Source organism: Barbatula barbatula, assembly GCF_947034865.1.
Source record: "Barbatula barbatula genome assembly, chromosome: 23".
Classification (NCBI taxonomy): domain Eukaryota; kingdom Metazoa; phylum Chordata; class Actinopteri; order Cypriniformes; family Nemacheilidae; genus Barbatula; species Barbatula barbatula.
The window spans coordinates 15,617,267-15,630,297 of NC_136786.1; the positions used below are offsets into that span (position 1 = coordinate 15,617,267).

Sequence of the window (13,031 nt, forward strand, 5' to 3'; positions counted from 1 at the left end):
TAAATATGATTATCAATGTGGGTCTTTCTCTTTTTAAAATGTGTGTGCCCTCATAATCTTTAGTTAAAATCTAAAAAATGCGCTTCATTCCTGTAATGAATAGCCATCTTAAATGACGTGTGTTAGACGGCTTCCCTTCAGTTGTCAGTCTGCTGCCAGTTCCATTTTTTTTATTTTAAAATGCAATGGCTGTTTAAACATCCAATCAAATCGCATAGAAATTCGAAAGCCACGTTATCTATTCTCAATCACAATTACATTTCACTCGGAAATGGGTCAAAATACAGAAGTAAAAAAAAAAACAACTTCCGGTTCACGGGGACTTTAATAGAACGAACGTCAATGAATGCTAATCAGTGGGTCCACATCGATGGTCCTACAGCCGGCTCAGCCAATCACACGCCTCCTATGTAAATTAGACAGAGGGGAGTGAGTGCTGATTGGACTTCTCTAGACTTGCCATCGCCCTTACCAGCAGGCTCTCTTCCTGGTTGTTGTTGTGGTATGCATTTATGTTTTGGCTTGAAGGGACTCAGCTACCTCCACTGGGCATGCGCACTTTAATTCTGCATAATATTTGTAACGCTGATAACAGTTAATTATTTTTTTATTGTAATGTTGGATTTAGGGTAGGTGTAGGCAATAGCTAATGTAATTTATTGTCATTTTATAGCATCACCACCGGCCGTAGCTGTATATCAATTCTAGCAACAAACGTGCATTTAGTGAAAACGGTCCTCGGTGTGGGCGCGGCCGAGGGCGGGACGTGTTAGCCTCGATCTCTTCCAATAGGCGGACTCGTTTGGAGGAGGGGCCATGGAGGGGCGGGCTTTGATGGGAGTGGCTGTGAAGGAGACGCGATAGAGTGGGCGGGATGTAGATGCAGGTTCGCTGGAGTAGAGCATCCCTAACAGAGGATCGGCTAATAGCTAGGTTTCAAAACTGATGCTGAGTCAGGTAGAGGTTTTAGGTGGAGTCACATCCTGCTCGGTTTGGACCCTCCTAAAATTATGGAGGAGCTTGAACATACCTGTCCACTGCCGCGAACGGTGAGATGGCTGTATTTGTTGTAGAGATCATCTGTGTGGTAGCATAAAAAGCGAATGATATGTGGGAGGGTGCTGGACCATTGTTTCATATCATTGAGGTTTTCATTCTATGCACTACAATGTCTTTTTGTGATGGTTTGGCTCACACATTTGGCTTTAGTAGTTAGGATTAGTCTTGTAGACTGTGTGTAAGCTTCCGCAATGCCAAATAACGATGCTGCTATTGTCTCTTTTAATCCTCGGCGTCTACCAGACGTTGTTTTAAAGGGTCACAGCCAATGCACGAGGCTGGTGCAAAGCTAACGTTACAGGCAGCATCCTGATTGCATTTGTCTCCAGTCTGTCCTTCCGTGCTGTTCTTCCTTCTCACCTTGTGCAGGATTCTGGGAAAAGTCCCCAGCATCCTCTGATCACCTGCTTCCGTTGCTATGGGAATGAATCATGTGTTGCTCCTTTTCGGAGCTCCGTGGACATGATCCTCCAATGAGTAATTAAACCTCACTCCTACATGACACTGTAACACAAAATCTATGATGTGAAGTGGGTCTCATTGGAAATGTAAATGCATATCATATGTGCCTGCTGGGTATGTTTTCTGTTGACAAACAGGAAGGTACTCTCATTGGACATTTCCTGAACAGATGGTCACTATTGTTTGATTTCCCAAAGGTCGATGCAAGGTTAAAATAAATAAGGGTTTTAGATAGCAGTTAGGTTTGCACAAAATAGCTTTTTGTACTTTTGGATACAAAGTCGTCTGGGTAGTTTTTAAAAGGGCAACATCGAAGAAAGAAGTTTGAAATTGGAATATTTACCTGATTTTTATAAATATACTGCCGGGGAATAGACAGAGACCATTTGAAAATTAGTTTCAAATTTTCTGTGTACTATTTATAGGTATGTGTTTAGATAAATTATTGTTTGGTTTAATTCTGTGAACTACACACAATATTTCTCCCAAATAAAAGAAAAAAATATATATTTGCATTTATTTGCAGACAATATAAATTGTAGAAGTTTTCAGAAATGACAGAAAATACCACAAAGAAAAACAAGTTCATGTTCCATTTTAAGCAATACAACATATTTATGTATTTATGCATTAGTAATAAAAACATTTTTATCACAGTTGTACATATGTCTTGCTGTCAGTCTGCTGTTGGATAACTTCATGCCACTTTTTATTGAAATTCAACACAGACTCTGGACTGGAATGGCCACAATACTCTTGACATGCTGAATAAATGAAATGAATTAAATGGACATTTGGAACTCTTAAGTTTTTCAGCGGCTCTTATTTTTATAAGCTATATTGTTTGCTATTGAATAAATTAAGGTTTCCTTATGGTGATATTGGCAACATTTAAAAAAATGTCATGCTGTGATGTTTTAATTGTTATGATTTTATAAATGTTTTATTAACTACATCATTTGTTGGAAAAAAACTGTTATATTTCTGTTTTACCAACTTTTACAGTTCTGCTGTTTCACACATTGTTTTTCATATGTTTTACGTAAGCCATTAAATAGCCTATACAATAAGACATTTTGTATACAAATAAGCAGTAGATTCTTACATCAGATAGTATTTTAATTTGATTTAATAATTTATTATTAATAAAGTATGTTATATATATCAGTGTCTCCGCCAACCTGTGTTACTTTGGAGCACAATCTGTCTTTAGACTGGTGGCATCAGGGAACTTTCTCCTGGAAAATCGATATCCAGCGTAAAGAGGCTGTTACAGTATACAGACTGGGAATCAATACATCAGATAATAACCTCTATTAGTACAAATACGGAAACGTTTCTTTAGAAAGGTAATAAGGTTATCATGGCCACATAATGTCGACCTATTGAAGTGTTTTATTTGAGTTCAGGAACCTGCAGTGTCTGTTTATGTCTTGTTACTTCTCTCAAATGGATTTTTCCATCTTCTCTCCAGACTCTTACAGAACCAGCCATATTTACAACAGAGACGAGTTGTGAGTGTCAGGCACCACATGAGAAGCTTACGATAGACCAAGCAAGACTCGGAACACCCGGTCAGTCTGTCCCGCCATACATATGTACTCTTCTCCAATTTCACATATTAAAAACAAACATCACACCAAGGTGTCTAATAACAAATATGATTCATGGCTGTTTTACATACACAAAGAAACAAACTAAACTATTATATAAGCAGTATTTATTTGTACACTAAAATCTCTTTAAATGTTAAAGGTCCAGTATAATAAATTTATCTAGTGGTGAGGTTGCGAATTGCAACCAACGGCTCACTCCACCCTTCCTTTCAAAGCACTACAGGTGCTGCACAGGACTAAGATGTCATCACGTTTTCTATGACGTATTTACAAAACACGCTCCGTGGAGCAGTTTGTCCATTTAGGGCTACTGTAGAAATAACATGGTGAATTCCATGTAAGGGGACCTGCGGTGTATGTAAATAGAAACAGCTCATTCTAAGGTAATAAAAACATAACTCTTCATTATGTAGGTCTTAATACACCTCTGAATACATAGTTATGTATATTATATCGCATTTCTGTCAACAAATCCTCTTTTGAGTGATGGGAAAGGAGTTCTGGTAGGACAGCCCTCCTCAGAGTGTGGACCCTCTGAGATTCAGGGATTCCCTGTTTTTTTTCGTTCAGTGACCCAGATTCTCACATGAGTTTATGGCTAATAGGAATATTTTGTCTTGGTTAATAACACTAACCTGGTAAATTTAGTTATTATTTAATCCTTAAAAGCATTCATTGTATTAGCTTAAGTGTATTTTACTAATACATACAATACACATCAGATGTTCAGCAAATATGCTGTAGGTAGTCTATGGCTCAGACAATATTATAACTCTGAATACTATAATAATACTATAAGATCTGTCGGGGGGTGTCTGAATGTGTCTCAAATTTAATTTACAGTGGACAGACCGGTGCGAATCTATGCTGATGGGATCTTTGATCTTTTCCATTCGGGTCACGCCCGTGCCCTGATGCAGGCTAAGAATCTGTTCCCTAATGCTTATCTAATAGTTGGAGGTACGAACAAACACACTCATTCACACATTTCCTATATTTCATAAAATATTCTTTATTAATATAGACAAAAATGTCTATGTGTGCATGTGAAGTATGCAGTGATGAGCTCACTCACAAGTACAAGGGCTTCACAGTAATGACGGAAGACGAGCGATATGAAGCTTTGAGACACTGTCGCTATGTCGATGAGGTTTTGCATGACGCACCCTGGACTCTGACGCAAGAATTTTTAGAAAAACATAAGGTCAGTTGTTTTGTGCGTACAAAATAATGTACCATTACCCACAATTCCCTCTGGTTAACCCCTTCAGTTCGTTTCCAGATTGACTTTGTAGCGCACGATGATATCCCATACTCCTCTGCTGGATCTGAGGATGTATACAAGCATATTAAGGAGGCAGGTAAAGAACAATGGTCATCCCTCGAGAGCATGTGTATGTCTATGTTTAAGATGCGTCTAACATGTGTGAGTGTCTCAGGTATGTTTGTGCCCACTAAAAGGACAGAAGGGATCTCAACGTCCGACCTGATAACCCGGATAGTGAGAGACTATGATGTGTACGCCAGGCGCAACTTGCAGAGGGGCTATTCAGCAAAGGATCTAAATGTTAGTTATATCAATGTAAGTCAACAAATAAAGTATTTAAATAATGTGCTTTTAGATGAAGTAAGCTTAGTAAGAAGCGCTTTGTGATTACGAACTGGTTTTGGACAGGAGAAGAAGTACCGTCTGCAGAATCAGGTGGACAGGATGAAAGAAAAAGTGCGGACAGTAGAAGAGAAGTCCAAACATTTTGTCTACAAAGTGGAGGAGAAGAGCCATGATCTCATTCAGAAGTGGGAAGAGAAATCGCGAGAGTTTATCGGCAACTTCTTGGAGCTCTTCGGTCCAGATGGAACATGGGTAAGCCCAGGACTTATGGGAAGGTGCACGTGAGGGGGGCTCCATAAAGCTTCTTTGTGGCTCCACAAGCGTCTTTTGATTTGACATCATGTCTTGAGTTTGTGTTTTTCAAGGTTATGTTCTATAAAAAAGCCATTCCTTTGATATTCTACAAAGTACGTTGTCTCTCCAAAAAACGTCTTCTTGTCCTCACAACCAAAACGTTCTGACAATCGTCTGGATATCAGTGTTTTTATAATATATAAACAGATTTCTATTTCAAGTTTTGACTGAAAATGTCGTTTGAAAAACGTCTGACCAACAAATATTGTTTCTCACCAGAAGCAGATGTTTCAGGATCGCAGTGGTCGAATGATCCAAGCTTTCTCCCCTCACTGCTCACCCAGCAGCAGCCCCCCGAGAGATTTTTCTCCATCACGCTCTCCATCACCCCCCTCCCGCTGGGCCATGCCCAGAACCTCACCGCCCTCCTCCCCGAAAGGTGCTTCGGCCTCCATCAGCAGCATGAGCGAAGGCGACGAGGATGAGAAATGAGGGATTGACCATCACACGCTTATTTAATAGATTGCAATTTATCTTAACACACCCACCTACACAATAACACACTGGAACTGGCAGTCCACACAAACGTGAACGTGTACACGTCGGCCTACAAATTTTTTAATGCCATTGCAGCTCCTTTCTATCCTTGACACAGACAGAAGATGGAAGTTAAATCAAAACAGGAGTTACACCTGTGACAGCTGTCTGTAGTTTTTGCGCTCACTTTATTATAACAAAACGTACAAAAATGATCCTAATTTGCATAGAAAGCTTTTTTAGCATTAAAGACTGAAAATGCCATTAATTATTTATGGCAAAGGTTATCCAGTGCGTTTACTGCCTGGTTCAATCGCATTGTGAGTGGACAGTGAAGCACGTTTTGTGCCGAAGTTCCACAAAAGTTTAGAAAAATATGAATCTATTAATAAGCAGACAATGACTATACGAATGATTCGGTCGTCTATTGCTCAGGACTGACATTGGAACTGCATAACTACACCTTTTTCTGTCTATTGTTTTCGTGTCATGTCTGATCCACCTCATGACTGTGTGTCAATGCAGAAGCGCAGATGAGGACACCGCTAGCACTTGCTGCGCTTTTTATGCATGAATATTTAGTTGTCATTAACCTGTTTGTCTTGTGTGTTACTGCAGCCTTAAATATAGAGCTAAAACGTATGACACAAATCATCCAGTCAAAAAGATACTAGCTACTTCACATTACTGTGTGTTAAACCTTCTGTATTGTCTAGTTATGTCATTATATGTATGCAACATTCACATCAAGTTACTTAATATCCACTCTGTAAAAACTTGAAATTGTTTCTTTTTTTGTATAATAGTTTGTTTCAATTCAAAATGTAAATAATAATAATAAAATAATAAATAATAACATGGGTCAACTGGGATTTACCTTTCTTCAAATGACACAAATGGTAATGGAGTAACTTTTTATTTGCTTTTTTATTGGTACTTCAGATGGAATTTTACAGATCAATACCCTCATTGTAATGATTTTAGTCTGGTTCAATAGTTTCAAAATCAGCTAACACATGAGTTTTACGCCGTGTCTACACCACACGCCGTGGCATCACGCCAACAACGCATTTGAACCCACTATACCGCGGGACTGTTGAACGCTTCAATCTGATTGGTCGACAAACGGTCTATAGGAGTGCATTAACTTTCAGTAAAATGCACACCTATGAAGGTGTTCCAGGTCTGCTGACCGCATTACAGTTCCATGTCACTTCGCAAAGTTTAAACAACACGGAAACGTGTGCAGTTTCAATGCGATAAACAAAGCATTTAAAAACTAGAAAGAAATATAAGGGTTCGTTTTCCTCTTCATGCTGCTTCCAACTGATAACGAATATAATTTGATACACGTACTCGTAGGTTTAGTGACTTTTTTTACTGCTGATGATAGAAACAATGCGAGAAATAAATCATTTATATCACCATATAAACGAAATAATCGACTCCGGTCCGTTCAATTATTGAAAAGTTAATAATACACACCCCAAGGTGGTACTAATCAGATTATTTCTTTCATCCATGCTCTGTGAGTCGCGATGCGCCATAACAAACCCATTAAGAACAAGCCGTTTGTCGGGTCGCGTCCGGTGTAGACACTGCGTTGCACACTCAAAACACGATTTATCAGCCACTGGTTTTTTACTTGCAAGGTAAAAAAACTAACAAAAACATTTTATCACAAACACATGTTGCCTGTTCTGTCAAGAAAGCTTGTTTATCAGATGCAATTTTTGCATGACACAGTGAACATATCATCTCATAAGGACCAACATTTCTGTCTAGGTAAACGGGTCTGGTTTTCTTTATGTGTTCCAGGATAACTTGGAGTTCAAAGTGCTTTCTTCATAGATGTAATACACACACTATAAACACACATCAACTAGAAAATAATTTAATAAACTTTTAAAATAAATACTGAAATCTATATTTCAACAACAAATGGAAAAGTAAGGTACTACCGTAAAACAGCATTGAATAACAGATGTACAGCATTACATAGAGATACATATGTTTAATACAGCCTGTATTAAACAATAGAGGTGCAAAAATGAAGGTGGTGAATCTCTGGTAGAAAAATCCCAATTAAAAAGGATTTCAAAATGATAAAAAAAATGTTTAAACATGTTAATTTTCATAAAATAATTAACACGTGCAGTTTGTGAATGATTTAGCACACTCACTTTGTATTACTGTAATGCTGTAACTTTCTGTATGCACATACTTTCCAACAGTTTCCTTTTTGGTAAAATCAGATTATTTTGACAGGTTTCAATATATTTACCCAGCAATATTGCAGTAAAATGCACTAAAATTCAAAAGGACATTTTCGAACAAAGGGCAAAACTTACCAAATTACAGAAATATATGTAAGTACAAAAGAATCACGAAGTATTTTAGGTATTTTTTGAAGTACTAAAACAAAATGAGACACATACAGAGTAAATTAAATTTGTAATAGCTGTTCCTGTAAACCAGACAAACTGCTCTGTAATTCATCCAATCCCCCCTTCCAAGAGTTATTGCCCTAAAACACCTCCATGCTGTTAAGCTATTTCAAGACTCTGGAAAACATTCTTTCAGCACATAAGCAAGGACACTTCATTAAAAGGAATGTCTGAGACGTAGTGGTGTAAAAGAATTTAAATAAATCCTCAACTAAAAATCTTAATCTGTAAGAAATTAAACAGAACTATTACAACACAATGGTCTTACGAAACTTCTTTATAATTATCTAATAAATGTCACTAACCAGGGCCAAAGTATCATCAAAGCAGGATCTGCTTTCTTAAAATAAAGAAATTGTTCATAGCTAGCATTATTTATGCTATGATAGACTATTCTGGTGCATGTGTTCTGCATTCAGTTCTCACCGTCACTTCTTCTAATGCAACTCTACTTCTAAGGAACATTGCCAAAACAACATCAGCACACTAATGCAAAAGAGCTTAAAATAAATGGGGATCAATAAATAAATAAATAGTACTGAACTATTTAGATTTTGTTCAAAAGTGCATTCTTCAGGGTTCGTAAAGATGAGTTATGCATTTGCATGTGGATAATTGAAACATGCGTGACGTTTTTAAGAACGATAACTGACATGAAAATCACAATGCACTGCTGTGCAATACAAAAAAAACAATGCAGAATGGCGCTAACGCTGTGACAGGTTTCATAAGATTCACCCAGCATGTAAATCCTTTTAACATAGTACGCCATTTTCACTGCCAAGAAAATTGCATTGGTATCCATGGAAACGGTGGACAACCCCTTCTGAATGGCAGTGTAAGAAATGGTCTTTGTTTCAACCATCTCACCCTCCTCGATTCTTTTTTCGAAAATAAAACAGGGGCTCTACTGTGTGGCACAACTAAACCGTGCATCTGACACACTGGTGAGTTTGCCCAATCTCTACACTCTCCTGGAAGACACCATAAGGGGGCTCTATATGCTAAATTTGTAGCTGTGCAAAGAAGATAGGAGCAGAAAATGAATGACAATTACATCACATGTTCTGCTCTGGAAATGCTAACAAGAATAGAACACGTGGCTTTGATGTGGTGTTGCCGTGGCAACAGATATGCTAGGTTAAAACTGAGATGGTCTGGAATGGGTGCGGTGGGAATTTTGCTACACTGGGGGGAGTGCATTCATCTTTTGGCCTTGTATTTGGAGGTATCTCGGGGTTCTTTGCTGGGGTTGCTCCAGTCATCGGCTCCAGGGCCTGCTTGGTAGTGCCGCCAAGCAGATTTGTTGAAGACGGGTAGACGCTCGAAAGATTCACTAGAGAGAGCCTGGTCAGGAGTCATTCAAATCAATTAGTAAACAAGGAGACACAGAAACAAAGGCCGATTGTGCAAAATTTAGATACCTTCAGATAGATGACAGCATCTGTGCCCACCCCTTCCATTGAGTACAACTTCAGGTCTCCTTGAAAGTAGCGAGCATACAGTCTTGATATCGGCAAGCCATGTCCAAAACCAGCCTAAAGAAGCATAGAGATTGCATAAACAATACACAATGGGAGATCTACAACGTGCTCATATCCTGAGAATTCTAAAGGACTGTTTCTCCTCACCAATGGCACTCGCTTGGAGTCTAAACTTGGTGTCGGTGCAGTCGAGTAGGTGTAGTTAAACAACCTGTCAATCTTCCGTAAGGGCACACCTCCTCCTCTATCACTGATCTGTGATAGAAAAACACAGAAAGATCAGGATCAAGCCGTGCAGTGTCTCAATGTTTACAAAGAACATGATTCACAGAGAAACTGACCTTCACAGAGAGATCTTCCTTCCCCAGGGTCACTTTTGCTTTTATAGGGGGAAGACCCTCCTCACTGTCCTCGTGAAGTTCATTTGTGGCCCGCATTGCGTTCTGAAAGCACACAAAAGTTGTTCTAGTAACACCTAAGAGGCTTAAGAGATAAAAATACGACGTGCATAATAGATTGAATGCAATGGTCTCGTGCCGGTATTCAGATCAAATAAAAAAATGATGAAAACGTACCTTAAACAATTCAAACAGCATGTGGAATAGATGGGAAGGAACATAAACAGCTTGGATGGGTTTTTTAGGAGCCTTGGCTATGTAAAGAAAGTTAAATATTTACACAGTTTTAAGTTAATAATCATGCCAGAAATTTATTTGAAACAATACAAAAATAATGGTAAACAATATAAATACACTAACAACTTAAAATAGTGAAGCAAGATTTGAATTACAAGCAAATGCATCATTGAATTCTTCTATTTTCAAATCCGGGGCAGCTGAGTAATATTGCTCACAGACCATCTTGGCGGTCTCGTACGCATCTGAAAACCAAATAGAGCTTGATCACCAAATACAAACAAAAATAAAAGATAGTTTTTCTATGAGCCAGAACGAATTTGAAGCGGAAAACAACTTACCAGTCACGACCTCGGCCACATTGCAGTTGGGATCAATACTGCCAATGTGTTTGGGATGAGCTGGATTTATGTCATTGCCAAAGAGAAGAGCTGTAATTTATAGAAAAGCAATTGGGCAGATGCTTAAAAAAAGCAAAAACATGATCCAGTATGCACAATACTTCCTTATTTAGTGACATACTGTGCTGGTTGATGAGCATGCGAAAGGAGATTCGGTTTGTGTAGAAGCGGTCCAAAAAGTACTGGATGTTGGAGCTGACAAAAGGGTCGAAGCCAAACTTCTCCTTATACTCGATCACGCCCTGGGCCATCGTCGGAACGACATCGTTGTGTCTGTTTCTTATGTCAATAAGGATCGCGAGGAAGCTGCAAAGAAATGGGTTGATAAACAGGATTTAATCACAAAAAATATTGCTTGGTCAATCTTTACATTGTATATATAAACTCACTGTTGATTCTGAACCGTCTAAAAAGTCTAAAATATAGAAAGTCTAAATATTATAGAAGCGTATATGGGAAAGTTCATGTGGGTAGGATTTATTTTCCATTTGCTAAGCATGAAAGTGTTTTGGTTCCACTATCAGCATTACTATCTTATTTCTCTGTTCTCAAATCTGGCTTGAATTCAGCTCACATGAAAATACACCATAACATTCTACACAGAAACCAGCAGAGCATGAGGAACAATACGTGTAAATCAAACACTCCCTATATACACCATAGGTATATATGAAGCAATGAATATTAAAGGGTTGAAAAATGTCCCACTCACTCATTCAGGTCATGCGAGTGTTCTGGCTTCCTGTTTTCAAATTCCAGCAGCTCTAAAAAGCTTTGCAGGTACCTGCATAGAAATATGTCACCAAATAATCTGTACGTGTTTCCATGCGGTTTGTGTATCTTCCACTTTCATGTCGTCTGAACTCACCATTTCTGCACCAGTTTGACTGAAGGTTGACTGAGCAGTTTATCCGGCAGTAGGTTCACCTCTCTCATTGTGTTCGCCAGACGCACCGGAAGCTCTTTCCGTAGGAACATGTATGACGTCTTCTCGCACGCATTATCCCTGCCTGCAAATACAGAAACCGAGAACAAACGTGGTTGAAACAGCAAAAAATGAGAAGGGGGGCTTCTTTAGTAATGGGAACGTGATGAAAAATCAAGTCATCCTTACATGAAAACTGATACACCAGCAGTGAGCCAGAACGGCTGAATGAGAAACATATTTTTTGGCAACACATTCACTCTTGGAGAGAACAGGGCATAACATTGACAAATATGCATTCGGCAGATGCTTTTATACAAAGTAATTTATAGGGCCTTCAAGAAATGCATCCTAATTCCATTGCATGGGATTCTTGAGCTACATAACCCTGTTATTACCTCATTCTGTACCGTAGGTATTCTTAATTATTAAATTATTTCAATTTCATAATTCCACTTTTTAATAAAAAATGCTCAAAATAAACTATAAATCCAGAAAGATCTCAACAGATGAGTCAATATCAGAGGTCCAAGATACTGTATGACATACCAAGATTTATTTGTCCACATAAATTTGTGTAAAAAGCCTTTTCCACGTATTAAAGTACTTCGAACGCAGAACTGTTTAATAAATAATTAACTTTATTGACTGTTCTCTATGCAAATGAACTCATGACGTAAGACTGACAGTTGACAAGGCTTTTCCATACAGACGGGAGACCGTCACCAAACATGTCCAAAATATATATATTATCTAGTTTAGCAACCTCTGAACTCATTTTGTAATCTTGAAAATAATGTATAGACTTTAAAAAACGACCCATGAGAGATTCATTACAAAATGTCAAGTGTTTACAATCTTTACCATTTACGGTTTTGTTTACCATATCACAAATGTGTCGCATTTCAAATACCAAACATCACACAAAGAACATAAACAGGACATTTTAACCCCATGTAAACCATTGAAACGAGCCGCAGCAACAGCGTTCATACGTATGATGGGTGACCTCGCACTTACCAAACTCCAGAAACTGTTTGATTGACAGAGGCGATGGTGAAAACCGTGAATAATATTCTATCTTTTGTAAATGGTTCGTCAGGAGATACGAGTAAAGTCTCATTGTGATGGGAAGACTGTGCAACGACCGAGACTGTTTATGAAACAAATATCTCTTTAAATTAGGATCATTGCAGAAGCGTCGTCCAAAGAATTCAGCGTCCGATTCGGGAATATATATGTCCTATATATGAGGACATTACATTATGTGAGTGTATAGGCTTTCCTGAACGATCAAGGAGAAACATTTATTGCTGCGCTAAACAGCACGTACACAAAAGTGAACGCACAACCGAGCATGCTTCCACCAGCGGGGATTTTGATTGGATAGAAAATAAATGGTGCTTTGCGATTGGCCAATTCTTATACCGGAATACAACGCCTGTCATGTGTTGGCAGTAAGGTTGCTAAACAGTGCGCATGTTTTTTTTTAAAGAATGTATGCATTTTGTTTATATACATTATATATATCGTTTGACGTAAAATATAATAATAGTTAT

The 13,031-nt window shown here is 38.3% G+C and overlaps 2 protein-coding genes across 5 annotated transcripts; one reads left to right on the top strand and one right to left on the bottom strand.

Annotated features, from left to right (window-relative positions):
• The first annotated feature begins 857 nt into the window (after positions 1-857).
• On the top strand, positions 858-6,444 carry pcyt1ba (phosphate cytidylyltransferase 1B, choline a). 4 transcript variants are annotated; one of them, XM_079447761.1, is made up of 8 exons: positions 858-1,049; positions 2,996-3,095; positions 3,981-4,097; positions 4,190-4,341; positions 4,420-4,498; positions 4,577-4,719; positions 4,813-5,001; positions 5,323-6,444. In XM_079447761.1, exons 1-8 carry the CDS (start codon positions 1,011-1,013, stop codon positions 5,533-5,535), a joined length of 1,032 nt encoding a protein of 343 aa, XP_079303887.1. In that variant the 5' UTR covers positions 858-1,010; the 3' UTR covers positions 5,536-6,444. The 4 variants fall into 4 exon arrangements, with proteins under 4 accessions (XP_079303887.1, XP_079303889.1, XP_079303888.1 ...); XM_079447763.1 differs by having other exon boundaries at positions 4,604-4,719; XM_079447762.1 differs by having other exon boundaries at positions 891-1,049; positions 5,326-6,406.
• A 1,016-nt stretch (positions 6,445-7,460) lies between these two features.
• pdk3a (pyruvate dehydrogenase kinase, isozyme 3a) lies at positions 7,461-12,840 on the bottom strand. Its single transcript, XM_079447759.1, has 11 exons — positions 12,493-12,840; positions 11,416-11,557; positions 11,260-11,331; positions 10,669-10,853; positions 10,488-10,577; positions 10,302-10,391; positions 10,087-10,163; positions 9,853-9,954; positions 9,659-9,766; positions 9,452-9,565; positions 7,461-9,374 (listed from the first exon to the last, which is right to left on the bottom strand). The coding sequence occupies exons 1-11, from the start codon at positions 12,593-12,595 to the stop codon at positions 9,231-9,233; spliced, it is 1,227 nt and encodes a 408-aa protein (XP_079303885.1). The 5' UTR covers positions 12,596-12,840; the 3' UTR covers positions 7,461-9,230.
• Between the last annotated feature and the right edge of the window lie 191 nt (positions 12,841-13,031).